This window comes from Scomber japonicus, chromosome 15 (genome assembly GCF_027409825.1).
Source record: "Scomber japonicus isolate fScoJap1 chromosome 15, fScoJap1.pri, whole genome shotgun sequence".
Classification (NCBI taxonomy): Eukaryota; Metazoa; Chordata; class Actinopteri; order Scombriformes; family Scombridae; genus Scomber; species Scomber japonicus.
Genome location: NC_070592.1, coordinates 7440508 through 7462339, shown reverse-complemented (window position 1 = coordinate 7462339; position 21832 = coordinate 7440508). Strand labels below are relative to the sequence as shown.

The 21832-nt window shown below is 41.4% G+C and overlaps 1 protein-coding gene across 1 annotated transcript in view; it reads right to left on the bottom strand.

Moving 5' to 3' along the window:
• Nucleotides 1-1413: 1413 nt before the first annotated feature.
• atp1a3a (ATPase Na+/K+ transporting subunit alpha 3a) overlaps nt 1414-21832 on the bottom strand; it is a 29728-nt gene continuing 9309 nt past the window's right edge. Inside the window, exons 2-23 of the mRNA XM_053334409.1 lie at nt 16979-17092; nt 16244-16303; nt 15914-16117; nt 14816-14929; nt 13865-13999; nt 13383-13500; nt 12540-12628; nt 12181-12360; nt 8522-8720; nt 7698-7942; nt 7372-7564; nt 7042-7217; nt 6586-6722; nt 6287-6437; nt 6004-6172; nt 5439-5593; nt 4341-4464; nt 3421-3566; nt 3191-3321; nt 2394-2495; nt 1936-2027; nt 1414-1506 (exon numbers count right to left, since the gene is read on the bottom strand). Coding sequence (XP_053190384.1) covers nt 1478-1506; nt 1936-2027; nt 2394-2495; nt 3191-3321; nt 3421-3566; nt 4341-4464; nt 5439-5593; nt 6004-6172; nt 6287-6437; nt 6586-6722; nt 7042-7217; nt 7372-7564; nt 7698-7942; nt 8522-8720; nt 12181-12360; nt 12540-12628; nt 13383-13500; nt 13865-13999; nt 14816-14929; nt 15914-16117; nt 16244-16303 — 2949 coding nt within the window. The 5' untranslated portion in view covers nt 16979-17092 and the 3' untranslated portion in view covers nt 1414-1477. The remainder of the gene's footprint in view (nt 1507-1935; nt 2028-2393; nt 2496-3190; nt 3322-3420; nt 3567-4340; nt 4465-5438; nt 5594-6003; nt 6173-6286; nt 6438-6585; nt 6723-7041; nt 7218-7371; nt 7565-7697; nt 7943-8521; nt 8721-12180; nt 12361-12539; nt 12629-13382; nt 13501-13864; nt 14000-14815; nt 14930-15913; nt 16118-16243; nt 16304-16978; nt 17093-21832) is intronic.

Sequence of the window (21832 nt, the reverse complement as noted above, 5' to 3'; positions counted from 1 at the left end):
GGGGGGTTAGGGGCGAGGTGAGGGCAGGAGAATAGAAGGGTAGTGAAAGTGGGTGTAAGTTTACAAGGACGGAAGGTTTGCACGGTGTTCACAAACAGACAAACAGGGACAGACGGACAGGCAGGGTGAGGAGGGGGCAGGCAGGCAGGGGAGGGGGGGGGTGAGAGATAAAGAGAGAGAGAAAGAGACAGAGAGAGACAGAGAGAGAGAGAGAGAGAGAGAGAGAGAGAGAGAGAGAGAGAGAGAGAGAGAGAGAGAGAGAGAGAGAGAGAGAGAGAGAGAGAGAGAGAGGGAGAGGGAGAGGAAGAGACGGTGTGCTTTGTCATGTCCGAATGAAAACAAGCAGCTCTCAGACCCACTCCAAACATAAAATAAAAAATAAAATGTAAAACTTTTACGAACAATTTTGTTTTTTAAAAAACACCCAGTCATCTATTAGAAAACAACAACAACACAAGCAGAAAAAAACACAGGGGAGGAGGAAGAGGAGGGAGGAAGAGGAGGAGGGAGGAAGGGAGGGAGGGAGGAAGTTACCTTTTCTTTTTCTTAAAACCCTATTGAGGGTGTGAGTAAGTGCTTCAGTTTTATGGTGGTACTGATTCTTTATTGATAGGGGAGGAAGAGGAGGAGGAAGTGGAGGACGGGGGGAAGGGGGGGACGGGAGAACAGCAGTAGAAGATTGGCAGTGAGTTAATAGAAAAGAGAGAGAGAGAGAGAGAGAAAGAGAGTAGTAGAAGGGAGAGGAAGTTGTAGAAGGCAAATGGCGAGAAATGGCAGTGATAAGGGAGCTGGAGCTGGAGCCTGCTGGCTTTTCTCTGGAAAAAATACAAAAACAAGACAAAACTCCCAAAAAAACAAATTGACGCCACCCACCCGCTCGAAATCGCCAGTTTTGGGGATCTAGACGGGAGCTGCCGTGTCGTTGTTCTGCTCGGCGAGAGCGATCGCAGTGGAACAGTCAGGTTTTTTTGTCTTTATTCTTATATTGTTTATTCGGTTCCACACAGCGGTGTAAGTTTGAGAGCACACATAAGAAGAGCGACTGCACCTAACAGTGTTAAATAAGCATCGGCACAACAGTGTTACTGGCAGATTAGTGCTGTAGAGACTTTGGATAGAAAAAAAAGGGGACAGAGGGATGGAGAGGACAGGGAAGATTGACAAACCCAATCCCCCCCCCCCTTCTCTCTTCCTCTGTCGTTGGTCCCCTCGTCGTCTTGGCGTTTGATTTTTTTTTTTTTTTTTTAGGAGATAAGGATGGGAGGATGGAAAGAAGGGAGAAAAGGGGAAGGGAGGGGGGTTAGAGGAGGAGTAAACAGTTTTCTTGTACAGTTTGAGTGTGTTAAAAAGGAGAGGAGGGATGGATGGACGGAGGGAGAGAAGGAGGAAAGAGACAGAGAGGGGAGATAGAGAAGAAGGGATGAGTTCAAGGGAGGGAAAGGCAGGATGAGAAGTAAATGATGCTTTGATAATTTTTTTAATAGTATGTCTCTTTTTCCACCCAGCCTGCAGAGATGAAGAGAGAAAAAGAAGGAAACAAGACAAAAAGAGAAAGAGAGAAGTGTTACCTATTACATCACTTCATTTACAGATTGACAGTAGTGCCAAATATTCTTGAAAATTATCACGTCTAGATAAAAGTCCCTAAAAAAAGTAACCTCAGTATGATTGCAATACATTCATGATTTCTTTTTCTTTTCTACCTTTAAATAATCATACTGTCATGTAATTAAAATCTGTGTGATATTATTACTCACAATAATAAAACACACATTTATATAAACATGAGTTTTACAGCAGCCTGATATTCTAATGAAGACTATTTTGTGAATACTTGAACTTCAACTTCGATTCACAGCTGAATTAGCAGAGGTATACTGTGTGTGTGTGTGTGTGTGTGTGTGTGTGTGTGTGTGTGTGTGTCTGAGCTCTTACCTCCGGGGTTTCGGCGAAGGATGAGTTTTCGGATCTCATCGTAAACAAAGATGAGGAAACTGTACGGGAACGCACAGAACCACCAACTGGGCCTGAAAGACAACGCAAGAGAAATGTAAGACAGAGTGAGAGCAGCACACAGTACTCACTTCCTTTCTTAAAATAAATCATCATTTTGTTAAATTACTGACTGAAGATTGTGATATTTGCTGCTGTGGGCCTTGTAAACCAACTCTGACATCACACATCTGACATGTGACACTGGGCTGCACAAATAAACTAAACGACTCCAAGCATAGATGGGAGGAGACGCTGCATTGTGATCTCAGAGCAAAGTGATTATTTTTTTAATGCATTACTCCAGAAATTAAACATGAAAGACTGAAAACCATGGCACCATGTGAAGATATTGATTTGCTCTTTACCGCTTCTTTTGATGAATGTGTGATGTTACTTACTTGAGTGGATACATCCGTAGTGCCACGTCCATACCAGGGCAGTAGGACAGTAAAGCAGCAAGAGCTGTTTCCTCAAACAGGCCAAAGATCAAAATCTTGTTCCTGAAAGAAAATGAAACACGAAGAGAGAGTAGTAAGGGAGATGCAGACGGAAATTCAAAGCTATGAAGATATTGAGGGAAGCAAGGACTGCACCAGCTACAATCTAGCGTCTACTTTTGGATCCTAAAATGGCTTTAAAGTTGAGTCGCAGCAGACTGGTCTGAGGACAGGAGTAGCAACACCAGTGTCTGTGTTTGTGTGCCTGTGCTATAAATACTGCCTGCAGAACAGAGCAGCAGAGTGAGGACAGCCTCGGAGAATAACCAGACGAGATGGAGGGATAAAATGGAGCAAACACACTGACGCCATAAACTAAGGGTGTTCCAGTAAACTATGGCTCTTGAGTGACATCTAGTGGCGGTTTTAGGAAACTACAACAACAAAAAATGAAAATAAATGCATGCTTTCCACACCACACTTTGCATTTCTAAAGCTTACACCTGTATCTGTGCTTACTGTACCATACTGATTATACAGTAAGCTAAAGCCAAAGTTAGCATGGATGACATCAGAAGTTTTTTTATGTTACTTTTGACCATTATTAGCTACATTAATTGTCTAACAAATGAAATGCAAACTCTGAATGAGCATTACAGTTTAACAGAGTCTGAATCTCCCTTCAGCCTTTAAATGTTGCTTGATTGTTAATTCGGTGCACCGTGTATTGATAAATTAATAAAGAAACTTCCACTTACTTCATGCCCTGCTGGAACACAGAGTTACGTCTGGTCTTACAGATGATGACGTCCGCCCACTGCACCACCACAATACTGACAAAGAAGGCTGTGTGGCAAGTGAACTCTACAATCTTGCGCTGCTCGTAGGTCTGAACAGAGAAAAAGGAGAGACGGGGAAACTCAACATGTGACCTTCAGACATTACTAAAAACAGGGGAACGATAATATATATTCTTCATCATTCGTACCCATTGCTGCCCGTAGCTGTCTTCCAGGTCGTTGTTGGAGCGATCGTCCCAGTTGAGCCGGATGCCGACGAGCACAGATGGATGAAAGCCGTTTTCAGCCATGATGACAAAATAGGCAAAGAACCCACCGAGAGCTTGGATCATACCTGCAGACACACAGAGGGAGAGTTTCATCATTCACTGATCAGGTTTTCTCTGATAAAATAAAATCCTATACACTTAAAAAAGAAACATAAATACTGTGATGATACACACAGTCACAGACAATATCCCAACCTTTTGGACTACCCTCTGTATAATCACTGTCTATAGAGTTTAACTAAATTGATTCTGTCTTTTTATATATTTTTGAAAAAGTTAACTTGCTTTTAATATTTAATTATATTTTATAGATTCTTTTAGGAATATATTATTTAACTGTTTTTACCTCTCAGCCAAAGTATTTCACACAAAACTGGAGTGACAGTAAACATCTAGAATCTTAAAACACTTGTAGGAAAACCATAAGACTTTGAGGAAAGAGAGAGAGGGGGGGGAGGGAGGAGAGAATAGAGACAAACAAATGTTTCTCAGTGTCTCTGTATATCTCTCCACACAGATCTCAGATGGTGCTGGTCGCTGGTATCAAGTTACAGGCAGTAATTTTAAACTGCACACTCGAGGCTCGAACTACGTGTAATTGACTTGGCTTTTAAATTATTACATTTTAATTGTATCAGAGTTTTGTATGACCGGTGCAAGCCAGAAACAAAACCCACAGTGTGAGTGGGACAGATTTGGAGCCGGTAGAGACACAGGGCCACATCTCTAGTCTTGCATGTTGGTAATAATTGCACCAGTATCTTAAGCAGTAATGAGCTACATTCTCTTTAATACTACTGTCTATATTATATATTGAATAACACAGACATAACACCTACCAATCTGTCCATAGGCGATACTGATAAGTCTCTCATTGACCAATTTGTCCCTCTGTGGGTTCCTGGGCTGGCGCTTCATAATGTCGCTCTCTGCTGCCTCATAGGCAAGAGAGATGGCTGGTACCTGACAGAGGAGAGAGCGAGATAGAGAGAGGGAAACACATTATTACTATGATGGAGATTTAATTTGTGATTTCGTGTTTATGTTCATGTCATGTATCAGCAGCTGGAATTGGATTGGAATTGGTCAGCATTCCTATAGAGGAGCTTTCAGGCAGTTTTGCCGTATTATTGAAGATCACCATTTCGCTTTCCTGAGGGAAGTACTAACAACCGTCTCAGACCAGGAGAACTTACAACGCTTTTATTTAACTTTGGAGAGTGAACAGACAAACATGACCTAAAAAGGAAAATTGCTCTTTGTCCACAACAAGGACTTTTCTAATTGATCCTTTTCTCTCAAGGCATGGAGTCCCTGTTTTCTTTAAAGCTGTTTGAAATGGTAATTTGTTGCTTTTAAATAACTCACAAACTTTATTCTTTGCACATTTGAATCCATTTATTGAATTCATTTACTCTGAAGAAGGGAGGATGACCGACTGCTTCCAATCAAACAATGTAAATGTTTGTATTATGTTATAAACAGAGTTAATGCTTTTATACAAGCTGCAGGGGACAGTCTGTTAGGTTTCTTGGTTATGTGGGGCGAGAGTGATCGAGTATTTGTTTAATACACATGGTTTACAGCTACAGGAAAAGATATTCAGTAGTAAAAAGGAACCACGTCTAAACCCTGCTACTCATCCTGATGCATCAATAAACCAACAAAGTCCCTGATGATAATGACTTACCATTACTGTGTATATTTTTCCACCTGGGTACCAGTCTGACATGGATGTACACAGTTCATATGTTTGTGTACAGCTGATGTTTAATGTGCATGTACAAGTGTTTTGATGCAAGCATTTCAACAGGCTGTGTTTGTGCGGGCAACAGGACATTGATAAGCCTGACAGGAGACATTAGAGCTGCATGCTCCAGTATGTGACTGTGTCTACTCTCTCATGGTGTCACTGTCTGGAAATGTGTTTCCCTTACCATGTCAGTTCCCAGGTCGATGCAGAGGATGGTGATGGTGCCCAGAGGCAGTGGGATATTGACCAGGATGAAGAACAGGAAGGGAGTGATCTCTGGTATGTTGCTGGTAAGAGTGTAGGCGATGGACTTCTTCAGGTTATCAAAGATCAGGCGGCCTGTAAGGATGCAGGTGGGTAAAGTAGGCTGTATAAACAGACTGCTGAACAAGTGATACCTAAAAACGCATGGAAGATCATTACTTGAAATAGACCCCATACCAATAGTATGTCAACACCACTAGGTTTTAAAATATAGAAAACAATGTTGTTAACTCATCAATGAAGCAAAATAAATGAAGGTGATTCCTACTTGAGGGTACTGTTTGTTCCATCTAGAAACTAAAACTCTGCATTACTCTTTCTAACACAATTTTGAAGTGTCTGTCCCAACCAGCTGATTTTCACCTGTAACCCTCACATATGATGAGTGTGAAGGTTCACTCTTGTTTTCCCCTAATCTCAACATTCTTTCTGTCTTTCACCGTCCTCTTATTTCCCACCTTTGCCTCATTTGCTTATTCCCTCACCTTCCTCTACTCCAGTGACAATGGAGGCAAAGTTGTCGTCCAGCAGGATCATGTCAGCAGCTTGTTTGGATACGTCTGAGCCAGAGATTCCCATGGCAACACCAATGTCAGCCTTCTTCAGGGCCGGAGAGTCATTCACACCGTCACCTGTCACAGCCACGATGGCACCCTGAAAGAAAAGGAGGGGTGTGATTCCTATTAGGGCCACAACATTATAGAAGCCATTGCACTGGCAAGGAACCTTTTATGAGAAAGTGTGTGTATGTGCAATAAATAAATGTACCTGTCTTTGGCAGCCTTCTACAATGATGAGTTTCTGCTGTGGGGAAGTCCTGGCGAAGACGATCTCTGTGTGGTTCCTCAAAATATCGTCCATCTGGTCCTGAGAGAGGTCTTTCAGATCTGTACCATGGATTACACAGGCCTTGGCATCCCTACACAACACAGACAATGCAAATCCATCAGTTTAGTGCACCAAATTATAAAAAACTACTGTCAAATAGCTGTAGGCCCGACCCTTATGACTGAATTAAAATACCCTGCAGTGCTGGGAAATGATTTAAAGTTTGCTTTTAGTCTTACCTGGGGTTGACCTGGCTGACGGGGATGTTGAGGCGTGCAGCAATGTCTTCAACTGTCTCATTGCCCTCAGAAATAATACCCACACCCTTAGCAATGGCTTTGGCTGTGATTGGGTGATCGCCAGTCACCATGATAACCTGAAACATGATAGGAAGAAGAAGATGAAGAAGTATGAGATGAACAGGAAGGGTAAGAACCAGCGAGAGGAGAGAAGGGCAACAGGTAGAAGAAGAATAGAAGGAACAGTAAGAGTAAGAAGTAGAAGAGGGGAAAAAAGGGGAAATGGAAGCAGAAGATGAGGATGAAAAAAGGGCAAAGAAGTAGAAGAAAGGAGTTAAAAGAATACAATTCATAATCTTTCTACAATATTCTATGAAATTATGAAAATGTGCGTGACAGTTATTAATTGTCCTTGCTTTTACAGTCCTTTAAATGTCAGATTTAAAAGGTGCCCACCTTGATGCCAGCAGAGCGGCATTTGCCCACGGCATCAGGCACGGCAGCACGGGGAGGGTCGATCATGGACATGAGGCCCACAAAACAAAGGTTGTCTGTCTGGAAGTTGACGTCATCTGTGTCAAAGGCAAAACCTTTGGGGTATTTGTCTTCTGCCATCAACAGGTGGCAGAAACCTGAGGAGAGGGGAATGGTAGAGATGACAATGAATTTCCTGAATTGTACACTTAAATGATGATACTATCAATAAGATACAGGATATTCACAATCTTTATTGCTATGCTCCTATTCCAGCTTTTGTCAAATCATCCAGTCTTCTCTAATCCTTACCCAACACTCTCTCTCCCAGTCCTCCCAGTTCCAGATAGGCATTCTGGAAAGCCTCCTTCAACTCATCGTCCATGGGCTGCTCCTTGCCCTGCAGCATGATGGTGGAGCAGCGGTCGAGGATCCTCTCTGGAGCTCCCTTCATGACCAGCAGGTAGCGGTTGTCACTTTCATCCTCCTGTTCGTGAATGGAGAGCTGATGGGAACAGATTTCAGCGTTAATGTTGTGCATGTCCTTTGCCCACTTACCATAAATCATCTGGTTTACGTTTGTGTTAAGGTGAACTGGCGAGGTGTATTTGTGATCATATACATTTGTAAGCACAGACCTGGTATTTGTTTGTGGAGTTGAAGGGTATCTCGGCGACTTTCTTGTTCTTTTCCCTCATGCTCTTGACTGAGCCACAGGACAGCTCGATACACTTCAGCAGGGCTGACTCTGAGGCGTCTCCGGCCACGTCACGCTTCAGAATGGGGAGAGTATCCTGACCGGCCTTGAACGAAGCACGGTTGCACAGGGCAGCAATGCGGGACAAAGCCACCCATGTAGCGGAGCTCTTGTCGAAGGAGCAGCCTAGAGTGATCGGAAAACAATCTCATTCACCACAGGTGGGAGCTGCCTGATTATGTGTTCCAGAAATTTCCAAGATACAGGCTGAGAATAAACTAAAATTCCAACTTATATTTTTTCTGCCTTTCTACAGCCTATGGTTTTTAATCAGTTGCCTGTCAGCTCAGTCAATTTCATACTTAGCTTGATACTTGTGGTGGTTGGTGATCAGAGGGAGTGTACGGTGCAAAGCAATGTCAAGCTCAAGAACACTCAATAAATCTAAAACATTAATGGTCAATGCGAACATATATTTCACTAGTATTTTAGTATTTGGTAATTTGGTAATGATGTAATTTGGCAGATCATTTTGAATGCTGGCCAGTAATGAATGCTGCCAAAGAGAAAATAAGGTCAAATTATTCTTCACATCCTGCAGGAGGACATTGTTTTAATCAAAACAGGACAGAAAGGGAGACGTTTCCTGTACACTTCTGGAATAATACCTGTAATTAAACTATTGAAAATTAAATTGTGATAAAATTAATTTAGTTTCCCCAAAGGCCTGACATCAATAAATGTCTTAGATCAATGGTATCTCACCAGACTGGTCCTCAGTGGTGTCGGCCTCGTGGATCTGGTTGTCGAACCACATGTGGGCCACGGTCATCCTGTTCTGGGTGAGGGTGCCTGTCTTGTCAGAACAGATGGTGGAGGTGGAGCCCAGTGTCTCCACGGCCTCCAAGTTCTTAACCAAGCAGTTCTTACGAGCCATTCGCTTAGCGGTCAGCGTCAGACACACCTGAGAGAGAAAGAGAGAGGGAGAGACGCCAGAGAAACAAGCAAAGACAGAAATGGGAGAGAGGAGAGGAGGAAAGAAAGGAAGAAAGGAGTTGAATAGAAACAAAAAAGGAGAAACAGATTAAAAAATATAATAGTATCTCTGGGACTAAAACTTAAAGTACAGATAAACACCTCCAGGTACTGACTGAATTTAGTCGCCAATTAGCAGAAACATCAGTGCCACACTATACCAGATACAATGAACCACACCCCAGAACCAAACCACCCCCGACACCTGGAGATGTTCATCCTGCACACTGTAATAAATGTGCCTCTATAGCAAAATGCACTAAGATCAAAAAACATCCTTCCAAAAAAAAAAAAAAAAATAGAAAAACAAAAGTGATGCAGAGAGAAGATGAGGCAAAAAACCAGTGAAGCGGTGAAGCAGAGCAGCGGTGCATTATGTCATCATGCCAAGTAAGGCAAGACTCGCGGGGGCCAAACAGAACTAGCCAAGGCCAAGCAAGACGAGGCCGAATTAAGTTAATGGAACTGAATAGTCATTTAGCCTAATGTCATTACATTAGCTAGACGTTGTCATTGCAGACAGCACTGCGACTGGCCTGAAAAAGAGAGACACACATACAATGAAGGTGACGGTGAGAAACAAGATATTCAAACACGTATGGGTTGGCTCGGGAGGGAGAGAAAGGGGGATGGAAAGAGAGATATACAAACCGAGACACTAATACAACACCACCATCACAACAGAAACAGATACTGACACACAGAGAACAGGGCTATACGTCAACTTTTTACACCCCCCCCCCCCCCGCCCCTAATTACATGAGCATCCAAATTTAGGAGCACAGGGAAACATGTTCCAAGTAAGTTTATTAACTCAGTAATGTTAATAGCCGACCTCTCTGCAGTTTACCTTTCACTCCAAGTCATTATGTCTGTCTCATTATGTCGGCCTTATCTCTTTGCCTGTTGTCAGCTACCACCTGCTGCTGTGCTCTGCTGTGTGTGGGTGTGTGCTCAGGTCTTTGTCAAACAGACTCACATCTAAATACAAGACCTGTATTTTGAGAGAGCACCGTTTCTCCAAGGAGAGTATGAATGAGAGAGCAGGAATTGATCTATCATTCATCTTTTTGTGTTGGACCACAGTTAACTCAATAATCAGGAATAGTCCTCATTGTATGTTTCAAACTAGAGATTTATCCATTAAATGATTGACAGAAATCAGAATTAATTGATCTACTCTGACTCTCCGTCTCCTTATGAAAGTACTGAACAGACTGTTAACAATCAGATGGATTATAATTATGTTATATACATATGACATAATATATATATTAAGTGACAACCAAGAAGAAATGTCAGTAAAATCACCAACCACTCAATGTTTTAAAACTACGTTTACTATGTGCTATATTAAACTATTTTAAAATTATTGTTATTTTTATTTTCCATCTTATATATTACATTAATATATAATCTTGCTCTCCAGCAGGAGAGCGTTCGCTTACGACGGAGTATTAGGGCCAGGGCTTTTTTTTTTTTTCTCTTTGGAAATTACGAGAATAAAATCATAATATTAGGTCTATGAGAATAAAGTCATAATATTATGAGAATAAAGTCATAATATTAGGTCTATGAGAATAAAGTCATAATATTATGAGAGTAAAGTCATAATATTAGGTCTACGAGAATAAAATCGTAATATTGCAAAATATTTCCTTATTTGTGAAACCGATACCAAAGCATAACTTCACAAGATGCTCAACATTCCTCATTTTAACGCAGGGGGAAGACTGCTCTTTATTGTAAGCTTTTTCTCGTAATATTATGACTTCATAATATTATGACTTTATTCTCATAATATTATGACTTTATTCTCATAATATTATGACTTTATTCTCATAACTTCCAAATAAACATTTTTTTTTTCCTTCTCTTAGTCTGGCACTAATCCTCCGTCATATACCAATTTTACTATTGAGTTTTTTCTTTTTTTTGTAATTGTATGTTTTTATGGTTGCAATTCTTCCTGTTAAATGTTTGTTTTTATGTAAAGCACATGGAGTTGCCCCTGGGTATGAAATGCACTATATAAATAAAGCTGCCTTGCCTTGCGTAATGTTTTAATGTGAAGTACTTGATGTATGTAATCTGTTTTGTTGTGATAGGTACTATAAAAATTAAAGTTATTATTAAACATGAAAAGCTGCTGTCAAATTCTCCATGTTCCCGCTGGAAACACAGAGAGGCTGCTGGAGCTCTACCCGTCACCTGAAGCTCATCTGCACAAAGGTTTTGGTGTGAGCAGCAGGGGGAAAACAATTATGGTACTTTGTAATATTTACGTACACACTGTGCTCGTAAATTATTTTTCACATTTGCACATTAAGGGGCAAATGTGAGTGAAATACTTGCACTGTAGAGCCCTGGAGAATGTTAAGGCGGAGAAATACACACAAGTATGCACACAGACACAGACAGCGAAATCACACACAATATAAACAACACAAGCACTTAGAAACAACACGAGCACAAAGAGAAGAAGCAGAGACAAGACATTAAAAACACTGTACACCACACGTTTATACAGACACATGTAAGCACACAGTCAGATGAGGGAGAAATAGCAGCTCAACATGTTACTGGAATATATTCAGTAGTACAAAGTCAAGGTAAAGAGGTAAAAACAGGTCTATAGCAGAAACAGAGTGGCTTGCTTATGAGCTAAAATAAACCATAAATACTAGTCTAGTTGAATGGAAATGATTGCGAGTTAGAAGCTCTGTGAGTTTCAAAAAGAGACTCAAAAACGTAACACTTTTTTAAGTTACTTTTTTAAAAGTTAAAGTGGCTTTTCACTTAATTTGTGTATATCCTTGGTTATTCAAAAGTGCATTTAAAAACAGTTTGACCTAAATCTGCACAACACACCACGGATCTCTCTCTCTCTCTCTGTCTCTCTCTCTGTCTCTCACTCTCTCTCTCTCTGTGTGTCTCTCTCTGTGTGTGTCTCTCTCCCTCTGTGTGTCTCTCTCTCTCTCTCTCTCTGTGTCTGTCTCTCTCTCTCTGTGTGTCTGTCTCTCTCTCTCTCTCTATCTCTCTCTCTCTCTCTCTCTCTCTGTCTCTCTCTCTCTGTGTCTCTGTCTCTCTCTCTCTGTGTGTTTCTCTCTCTGTTTCTCTGTCTCTCTCTCACTCTCTCTCTCTGTTTCTCTGTCTCTCTCTCACTCTCTCTCTGTGTCTCTCTCTCTCTCTCTGTGTCTCTCTCTCAGTGTCTCTCTCTCACTCTCTCGCTCTGTTTCTCTGTCTCTCTCTCACTCTCTCTCTCTCTCTCTGTGTCTCTCTCTCACTCTCTGTGTTTCTCTCTCAGTGTCTCTCTCTCACTCTCTGTGTTTCTCTCTCAGTGTCTCTCTCTCTCTCTCAAACAGACAAGGTTTCCTCTTTCTACTCACAGTGACTGTGGCCAGCAGTCCCTCAGGCACATTTGCAACAATGATACCGATGAGGAAGATAACGGCCTCCAGCCAGGAGTATCCCAGGATGATAGACAGGATGAAGAAGGACACCCCGAGGAAAACAGCCACACCCGTGATGATTTGGATGAAGTGCTCGATCTCCTTGGCAATTGGTGTCTGAAGAATGAATATAAAAAAGAGCAATTTAATAACCACATAATTGCATTAACTTTTTAACAAAAGTCACATTTTTCAACCCCCATTATAAAAAAGTATATACATTTAACAATCTCTTTAGTGAATAGGGTTCAGTGCCTTGCTCATGACCACCTGACCAGTGATAATGAATATGCTACCTTTCCAGTCTCCAGGCCTGAAGTGAGGGTGGCGATGCGGCCCATCACTGTACGATCGCCGGTGCACACGACGAGACCGCGAGCTGTTCCTGAAGAAAGAGAGGACAGAGAGAGAGAAGGTTTTGTAATGTAACATACTCCTCTATTGAGTCCAGAAAAGATAAAAGTAATAGGAAGTCAGAGATGGAAAGATCAGGATGAAAATGCTTGGACGGTGAGTTGAGAAAAAAAAAAAAGTCTTAATGTAATTTAACCATGTGGCCACAAGAGGGCACCATCCATTATTATTTTTCTATTCTACCACAGTGGGCAGCACAGTGTGGCAACTTGTACATCCTCCCAGTGGCAGTGGTATGAGATCGAATGGGGTTACGTATCAGTCACTAAGACCCCTGATGATGTGATGTCATTGACCACTCCTCTTCAGACCCGACACTTTGACTGCAGCTTACAGTAAAAGCTAATGTGTAGTATCTTTTGTTTGCAGGACTTACTGAGCAATGAACCGCAACAATGCAAACATATAAATGCATCCGCCTGAGTGCGCGCACACACACACACACACACACACACACACACACACACACACACACACACACACACACACACACACACACACACACACACACACACACACACACACACACACACACACACACACACACACACACACACACACACGTTTATTTGAAACTAAGAGTAAAGGATTGACACAGAAGGAAGGAAAATAAGCAGTGGTTTGATAGAGAGGAAGTAACTGAAGTAACTATAGTGGTTAACATTTAAAGTATATATGATAAATGTGATGGTGATGATGATGGACAGAAGCGATGGTGACCCTACCCTCGACACAGTTGGTGGAGAAGAAGGCAATGTTACGGGTTTCCAGGGGGTTGTCATGGGTACAGTCAGGTGACCTGGTCTGGGGCTCTGATTCACCAGTCAGGGATGAATTATCCACCTGGGAAAAGAAAGGGGAAACCATTAGATTAGTGCATGACGATGGAAAGAAAGACAGAGAGGAAGATAAAGGATGAGTAGCTGGTTTAGTGCAGTTATAATAACACTAGTTAGATAGATTGTTTGGTTTTCTTTATTTTAATTATCTGTGTTCCTGCTTGACGTCATTTACTGACTTCTGTGGTGTAACTGACTGTTGGCCACTAGAGGCTAAACTGAATGAGCTGCCAGGTTATGTGTTCCTTGTAACAAATTTAAATAGATTACTGTAGCTCCAATTACTCTGTGCTGCACCTGGACACTAAATACTGGAGAAGCCTGGCTCTGTATAGTGGCCAGAGTGTATATATCTGCCTGTAGCGCACCTTGCAGCCATGAGAGGAGATGACGCGGAGGTCAGCGGGGATCCTGTCTCCTCCTTTCACCTCCACCAGGTCTCCTGCCACCACCTGTTCAGCATTGATCTGCATCTTCTCTCCCTCACGGATCACAAGGGCTTGCTGTGAACAGGTAAAGAGAGAAGGAGAGACAGTGAGAGTAGAGAAAAAAAAGTGTTACTTTCAGGCACATGACAGTTGAATGAATAGTAAAATCGCAGTCATCTGATAAAAAGTAAAAGCCTCCGAATGTTTAATATCAAAAACAACACAAAAACCTTTTAAAGATGCTGTTTAGAGTAAGGTGAAAGATGAAGTCAGATTGAAGCCATTGACAGCTACATCACAGATAAGGAAGAAAGAAGAACGATATGAAAGCTGTGGCAGCTTCATCATAACAAAGCAGCGTAGTTAACAAACACCTGCATGATATGTGAACCCAACATAACGTACTCATTATGACCTTACATCTTTTTCAACATCTTTACAGAGGTTTAGTTTCTCCAGAGAGTAATGTGTGGGTTCTTTTGCAACCACAGAGCTTCTATATATCTCTGGTAACTAAATATTTTTGCAAACAATGTTCCAACCAAAGCAGACACGAGCAAAAAATGTCTACTGTGATCTACAACCGTCAACTGTGTAGTAGAACTTGGAGCAGTGTTTTGATTACATCTTTTATTTTGCAGATTTATACCAAATAAGTTAAAGGAGTACATGCTCCTTACTTGAACTGAGAAATTCTCCATTTTCAGGCTCTTAAATTATCTCAAAACTGCATGTTCCAGTTTTTAGCAAGACTGTTTCTTTCTTAGTGCCTGAAAAGTTGTCAACTTGAAAATACGTAGTTTTCACTACACAAAAAGGAGATGTGACCATAAACTCATTTTTAAAACAAATAAACAAATATGGAAGCAATTATCAATAAATGTTTAGTACCTGAGGAACCATGTTCTTAAAGGACTCCATGATCTTGGAGCTCTTAGCTTCTTGAAAGTAGGAGAAACAGCCGGTAATGATGACGACAGCTGACAGCACGATACCCAGGTACAACTACAGAGCCGGAGGCAGAGAGAGGGGGAGTAAATAAAAGGTGAGACTTTCATATTTACAACAGAAATTAATTAACTGACTTTGCTTTATCTAAAAATGTATCACCTGAAAGGAAAAGAAGAAAAAAATAGACCACTGTAGTGTAGACAGAGTGACTAACTCATTTTGACATCTCCGTTTAGAGGAGTTCAAGAGAGAATAAGCTATTTAAGGATGTTGATATAACAGACATCAGCTTAAAGCCTTTCATTCCAGTTTTTCATCCTGGAGCTGACAGCATAATGTGATTTCATTTGGACTCAGTGACTCAGTTTGCCGTCTACTCTGTTACTTCACAGTTTTAATGGATCATAATAAAGAGGTCTAAACTCTATCTTTTAATAATCTTCCCATAAAGCACTCTGTCTATGTCTGGTACCAGCTGATGTAGCTGATTATCTGAGTGTGACTATCTGAGTGTGATATTTTGGGAGTGTAACTGTTGATAGTGCAACTGTTGTTTTCCACCCTGGGTCTTCCCCTGTGGCCTGAACCAAGTATTTTGTCTGTTCATGTTGTGCATCATAGCCGTTTAGCCTCCTTACCCAGCTCTACTCTGTGCCCTGACCCAGCACAAAACAGTGCTGACCCATGAATGCCCTTCTCTTACTCAGCTATTACCAATGCCAGGAGTCAAACACTCCCTGTGGCCCACATGGATACTGACAAGATGGTATCTGTCACTCTAAAGATGGGCCGGCTGGCATGATTCAGACAAAACAGTCGACACACTCTTTATCACTGACACAGCCACGTCCCTGAGGAGGTCTTCCCTCCTGACTCAGCAAATCGCCTTGTTAAGTAATATGCTGGAGGAAAGGGAGCACACAGCCAGAGCAACACAGTCTTTTCTACATTCATACCACCTATGATGATACCTGGTAGGCTGAGGCTGAGAATTCATCCTATCATCCATTAATCTTCCCTTCCAACCCCTCCACTTACGTTATCCCCAGCAGGCTCATCCTCTGTGGCAGCCTGGATGGCGTAGGCCAGGAAACAGAGGATGGCACCGATCCACAGCAGGATGGAGAAGCCGCCAAACAGCTGGCGACAGAACTTCACCCACTCTGGGGTGGTGGGGGGTGGAGTCAGGGCGTTGGGGCCATCTCTGGCCAGGTACTCTGCTGCCTTGGCATTGGTCAAACCCTGCAGGAGTAGAGCGAGCAGAGAAGAAGACGTCAATGATGGATCGAGGAAAAGAAGTGTAGAGACGGGGGTCGGGGTAAGTTGATTATGTAACTGGAAAGTGTCATTTTTGAGTGAACTACGCACCTGGACGATATCAGTGTTGTATTTTCGGCAAACCTCCTCCACAGACATTTTGTGTTCCATCTAAAAAAGAATAAAAATGAAAAATGAATGTAGACAACTGAATTATCAATTATTATTAACAAAAGTAAATCATGCATATTATCTAATGATACTATCCAAACATGTGGTATCATTAGTTGAAAGCAGGAAATAAATGTGAATCATCGTTTGGAGTAATTACACACTGAAAAAAAAAAAGTTCTGAAATCCTTCATGTATTTGTTTGATTTGGTGCATGTGGTTTTATATCAAATGGAAATCCTGTGGGTTTGGCTTCCTGCCTCATACAAGAGAAAATATTTCCACAATAGGATTAAATTGCTCAGACATATGACCTCAAACCACACACTACTGCACACCAGCTGCTATGAAATACTACGTCTGTTATCTCCCTCTTAAAAACTGAGATTAGATTACAGCTGGATCGTAGCTCTAGGAGTGCTGGAGCGAGGCCAGGATACACTTTCTATGAAGTCCTCACTCTCCTACTGGGGACTCCTGGGCTATTTCTGTGTTGTGTTTTGATTCATAATGACATTTTGTGCCACGAATACGAATACTCCAAACAGGTGAAAAAAAAGGAAACAAAGATTACATAAAAGCACCACAGTGTGTGAACCAGCAGCGTCTGGAACAAGCTGTTCAGTAGCAGGAAATGGCAATGAGCTCACAGGAAATAAGAAGCAGTGTACGTACTATGGGAACTTCCTTCTTGAGGTCATCCAAGTCCTTGCCTCCCTTCTTCTTGGGCGACTCCTTTTCATCCTTGTCCTGCGTGGTGGCCACGCGGTAGCTGTCTGACCGTCCATACTGTAACGAGAACAACCAGATTAATGAGTTTGGTCCTGTCACATTACTTATAACCATTACACAAATAGAAGGTGGCAAAGTGAGTTGGCATTGTTATCCTCACTCTTATCAAGACGCTCTATTTAATGGAAGCAAAATCAGCACCTGAAAACTGAGGTAAGGAGGTTTAAGCAAAGACTCTTTTTGCTTTATATACTGAACCGCAGTAAGGCAGACTGAAGATCTGCAGGGAGTCAATATAGAACAGAAATAACATACCATTAAACTATTGGCAGATGTCAATATTTCTCATGAACAACCGCATATGTTTCCCAAACCTAATGAGGCAACTTGAAAACATATGGGCACTACTCAGGGTATAAATTGAATGTAACAAAAACACAAATTATATATCCGATAGTAGCATTTACTATGACGGCAATGTGTACAGTTTCAGAAAATGATAAAATTATGAGCATCCAAGATTTTGAAGCCAGAGGTTTTTTTTAGTTGCTTGCAATCAAGAGACTACAAGCAAAATGGGAAGCTGGGTTAAATATTCAAATAACACAAGAAGAATGGTATTAAATGTGTCTCGCTTTTTCACAACACCCAAATTAAAAATCAGGCACACACACATACACTGTTCGAGGCTTTGCAGGAACTCTTCAAAGATAAGTCTACATTAGGAAGATGTCAATGCAGTTGTTATAAATATTTTTACATGTGAAATCCCAAATATTCCTGTGATGTACCTTGATGAACACTGAATATGTGATGAGAGAAATGAGATGAAATTGTCTTTTTCAAACGCTTCAAAACAGGAACAACAGCTGGAAGTTGTCCAATTTGAAGAGACAGGGAGTGACTGAGACTGTCACTAAAATGAGAATAAGTAGTCCACCTTAAAAGGTCAGTCCGCCTTGAGTGAGCCTCAGGTTAGGTAGGCTAATGTATTGTCGCTAACTTCAGAGCTAAACCACGTGAACCTGGCTTGGGTCCAGAGGAGATGTAACACTTATTCACTGACAAATGAAAACCACTGCTACCTTCACTGCTGTACCGCTGACGTCATAATCTGCTCTGCTCGCCGGCCTCACCTTCACACTCGCTCTCCCTCTCTTTCTCCACCGCTACACAAAGCAAAGGAGACAAACTAGCATGACCGTAAATGACAGCAAAGACTCTCAGTCTGAGCTGAAAGGAAATGAGTGCACATAAATTAGTTAAATCACATAAATAATCATATTTTGTGTGTTTAAAGGGGGGGTGGGCTGCCCCTCCAAGGCCAAGAAAAAGAAGCCCTCAGATTCACCGTGTAATCATCATCAATTACACAGATGAGTATAACTCTCTTTTTCTTTCCACATTTGGATCCAGTCAAAACATCTATAATTGAGATCCAAACTTAGATGTAATCCCCCCGGTGTGAGGAAGGGGAACTTTACGCGTCCTGATTAGATCTGGCATCATTAGAGCACAGGCCTGTCTCAAGAGTCTCCACTTAAACTGCAATTTTAAACCGCCGCTGCCATTTAGGCTACTGTCATTCAGACCACGGACGTCACTTGAGAGAGGATGGACCATTCAGGGACCAGGAGAAAAGAACAAAGCAAAAACTAAGTGCGTCTTTGAACATGAGATGAGGACAATGGGTTCATTTTTACTGTGTAACAATTAATTCACCAGTGTATAAAACCATTTCCTTACATTTACACCTTCCCAATGTCCTCAAACAAGTGCTTCCTGATTAGCAGTGTTGTAGATTGTCGCTATTACTAAAATTAGTCACATGTGTACAGCGTATTAAACTACTAATATTTTTAATCATGAATAAACAAGTTTCAACCTGCAGGTCCACTTTTGTCTGGGGAGTGTTTCCCCTATGTACATCCAGGAATTCTCAGCGCTGCAGCAAAAATGACTGTGCTTGAAGAAACGTGATGTTAACTTGTTTGATTTCATTAGAAGTTGCTAGCAGCTAGTTAATCATATAACTTCGCTTTTTGGCTTCGAAGTAGGCTTCATAACACAACCTGCCCCCTCCCTTCATAAGCTACTGAAGTAGGGGGAGGATAAAAGCAGACAACCCAACTCTCCTTGACGTTCCAGGAGTCTCCCGCATATTGATAGCGGCTCCTTGACTCCCACAAATCTGGAGCGACCTAGCAAGAGCACACACTAGAGAGTGACTGTGTGTTTGTGTGACTATAAATGCAGTGTGTGTGAGAGCACAGTGTCCTGATAAATCTGTGTTGCTGCTGATTAGACCAATTTATAAGTGTTGATATTTAATTATGGCTGCAAGGCTTTTGGCAACTTTCAGCAGCTCATAATATGCAGGAAACTGGGGGTTGTCTGCACTGGTGATGTAAGGCAGCAAGTATATAGAATGTCACTGAACACGCATTGTTAAAATGATCTATAGATATGTCAGATTAGATTACTGAAATAGTTCCCTTTATCTTCAAAAAGGTCACAAAGACTATTTCTCACTGTGAAAGAAGTGAATAACTCAAGTGTTGTCTGAATATTCTCAATGGGAGGATTCAGATTCAGCCAATTTGACCTAGCGTTGACATCAAGCCAACAAATAATGCAATGCTTTGTCTTTAAATGCTCAATTTTGTTGTGTATGTGCTCCAGACCTCAGAAGACAGGCACATTATTCACCAATCCCCCTGTTATCCAGAGTTCACCATTCAAGAGGAACAGTGGGAGGCATTTTGCTGAAGAACTAGATGATAACCAGCTGCTCACCCCAACACTGAAGCTCCCATTGAAACAAGGGAAGCGGCTGAAAGATATGCAGGATGTGAAAATCTCTTAGGTTATATGTTGGCCTCTCAATTGAAAATCTATAAACTCCATATGTGTGTCCAAGTTCATGATGTTCTACAATCCCTTGCATTGTGCTGAATGAGTCACATCACTGTACTGTAGTAAGACATGCATAGTGAATGTAAGTATGAGCAGAAAGGGGCTTTTTTTCCTTAGAAGACACTTGGGTATATGACAGTGGGAAAGTACAGCTGTATAATAAAATGAATAATGGCTGAACTCCATTTAGTTGCTTCAGGTCCTGGTTTTGTGCGTACTGACTTACACATGGTCACGACTTACTGTGACAGCGAGAGTCACAGTAGTATTGAAACGTCTCCTGTCAAACGATACCTGCAATCGATCCTTTTTGCACCAAGAGCTAGAAGATATGACTATATGAACTTGCTCACAGCCAATCAAAGCAAGCGTTCTTCGATTTAATGTGACATGTGATTGGCTGACTGCCACAGCAGCTACGACCCGTCTGTGGTGGTGAAGTTGTGGTGAATTTGAGTTAGCGTGCTTAGCAGTCCAGCAGCCAAGATGCCACCTAACTGCTTTAAAGTGTGTCTAAACTACACGCCTGTTACACCGGATAAAAGCAAGAGCACTAGATGTGTAATGGGTATCGAATTAAGTTAAGTAATTACTCAACTGGTATCGGTATCACTTTAAGGGTACTTGGATTGGTACTAGTATTATAATTTTTTAACAATACCCAGCCCTAGCTATCATTAATGGTATTAATAAAGAAATGCCTTATTACTGTAAAATCATGGATATATTATACACCTATCAGCCCGATATTCCCAAGCGGTCACTCATTGTATTGCAGTGAAAAGGTCAGTTATGACTCTTTTGATCCATGGAAGTTTTATATGTGGAAAAACCTTCCAAAGAAAAAGAAGAAAAAGTAGACAAAGTAAAGTCTATGTTTGACTGACTGACTATGGTTTTGGATTTGTGCTATGAGTTGTACCATGTTCATGAGAATCACCCATTGACTGAGCGGGTGGGGTCGGGAGAGGAAACACTACTACACATATTCAGTTGGCGAAGTAAAACCGGAAGCTTGAAACTTTTTTGGGTGTATGCGGCAGCCGAGAAATTCATACAGGACTGACTGAGCAACCTTTTTGGCCCGGTATCCAGCTCTTATAATACATCCATGTGTAAAATCCCCCCCTTCAATTCACTGCATTGCATCCAAATCACTCCACAATTCAGCCGAGACTAATGTGATGGCACGGAAAATAGTCTTAGTAAATTTAGATGTTTCAAAAGCTACAAGAACTGATAATTAAAAGAGTCAATGAACAGATAGTTAATAAAATTGTCTTTGAATAGTGTGATACTTCCCTAGAATGATGCCTGAAAATCCAACCCACCTACACAAGCAGTAATTATAAAATGGCGATCGACTCCAAGAACTCCTGAAATCATGTCTGACAGCTGAATCGTTGCATTTTCCATTTAATTGACTTTTCCTTTTGTCCTCCCTTCAGACTTATAACAAGAGAGAAGGCAAGTAGAAAACGAACAGCGAGACATAAGCAATCAATTGTGTCCCAGTAGGGGGAATAAATAGATCAGGCTTGTAATTGTTCAGCCAGTAAAAAACATTAATGGCAACAGATGAACGCGTTTAGAAGCAAAGACACAATGAGGTAATTTATTATATACCTAACGACTTTATGAAAAAGGTAATTAAGTGAATCCAATGCTTAGGGAAATTCACTTTAAATGACATGCTTAACCTTATGAAGTATATTTTACTTCCAGCCCAAAACTCAATTAACATTTCCTCAGAGTATTTTCAAAAAAAAACATACTGGGATCCAGATTGTGTTCAACCCCGCCACGATGGGAGAGGAAAGCAGACTTATTTTGGGAAAGCTCTTATGTGGATTAGTCTGGGAGGCTGAGAGGTTTCACACT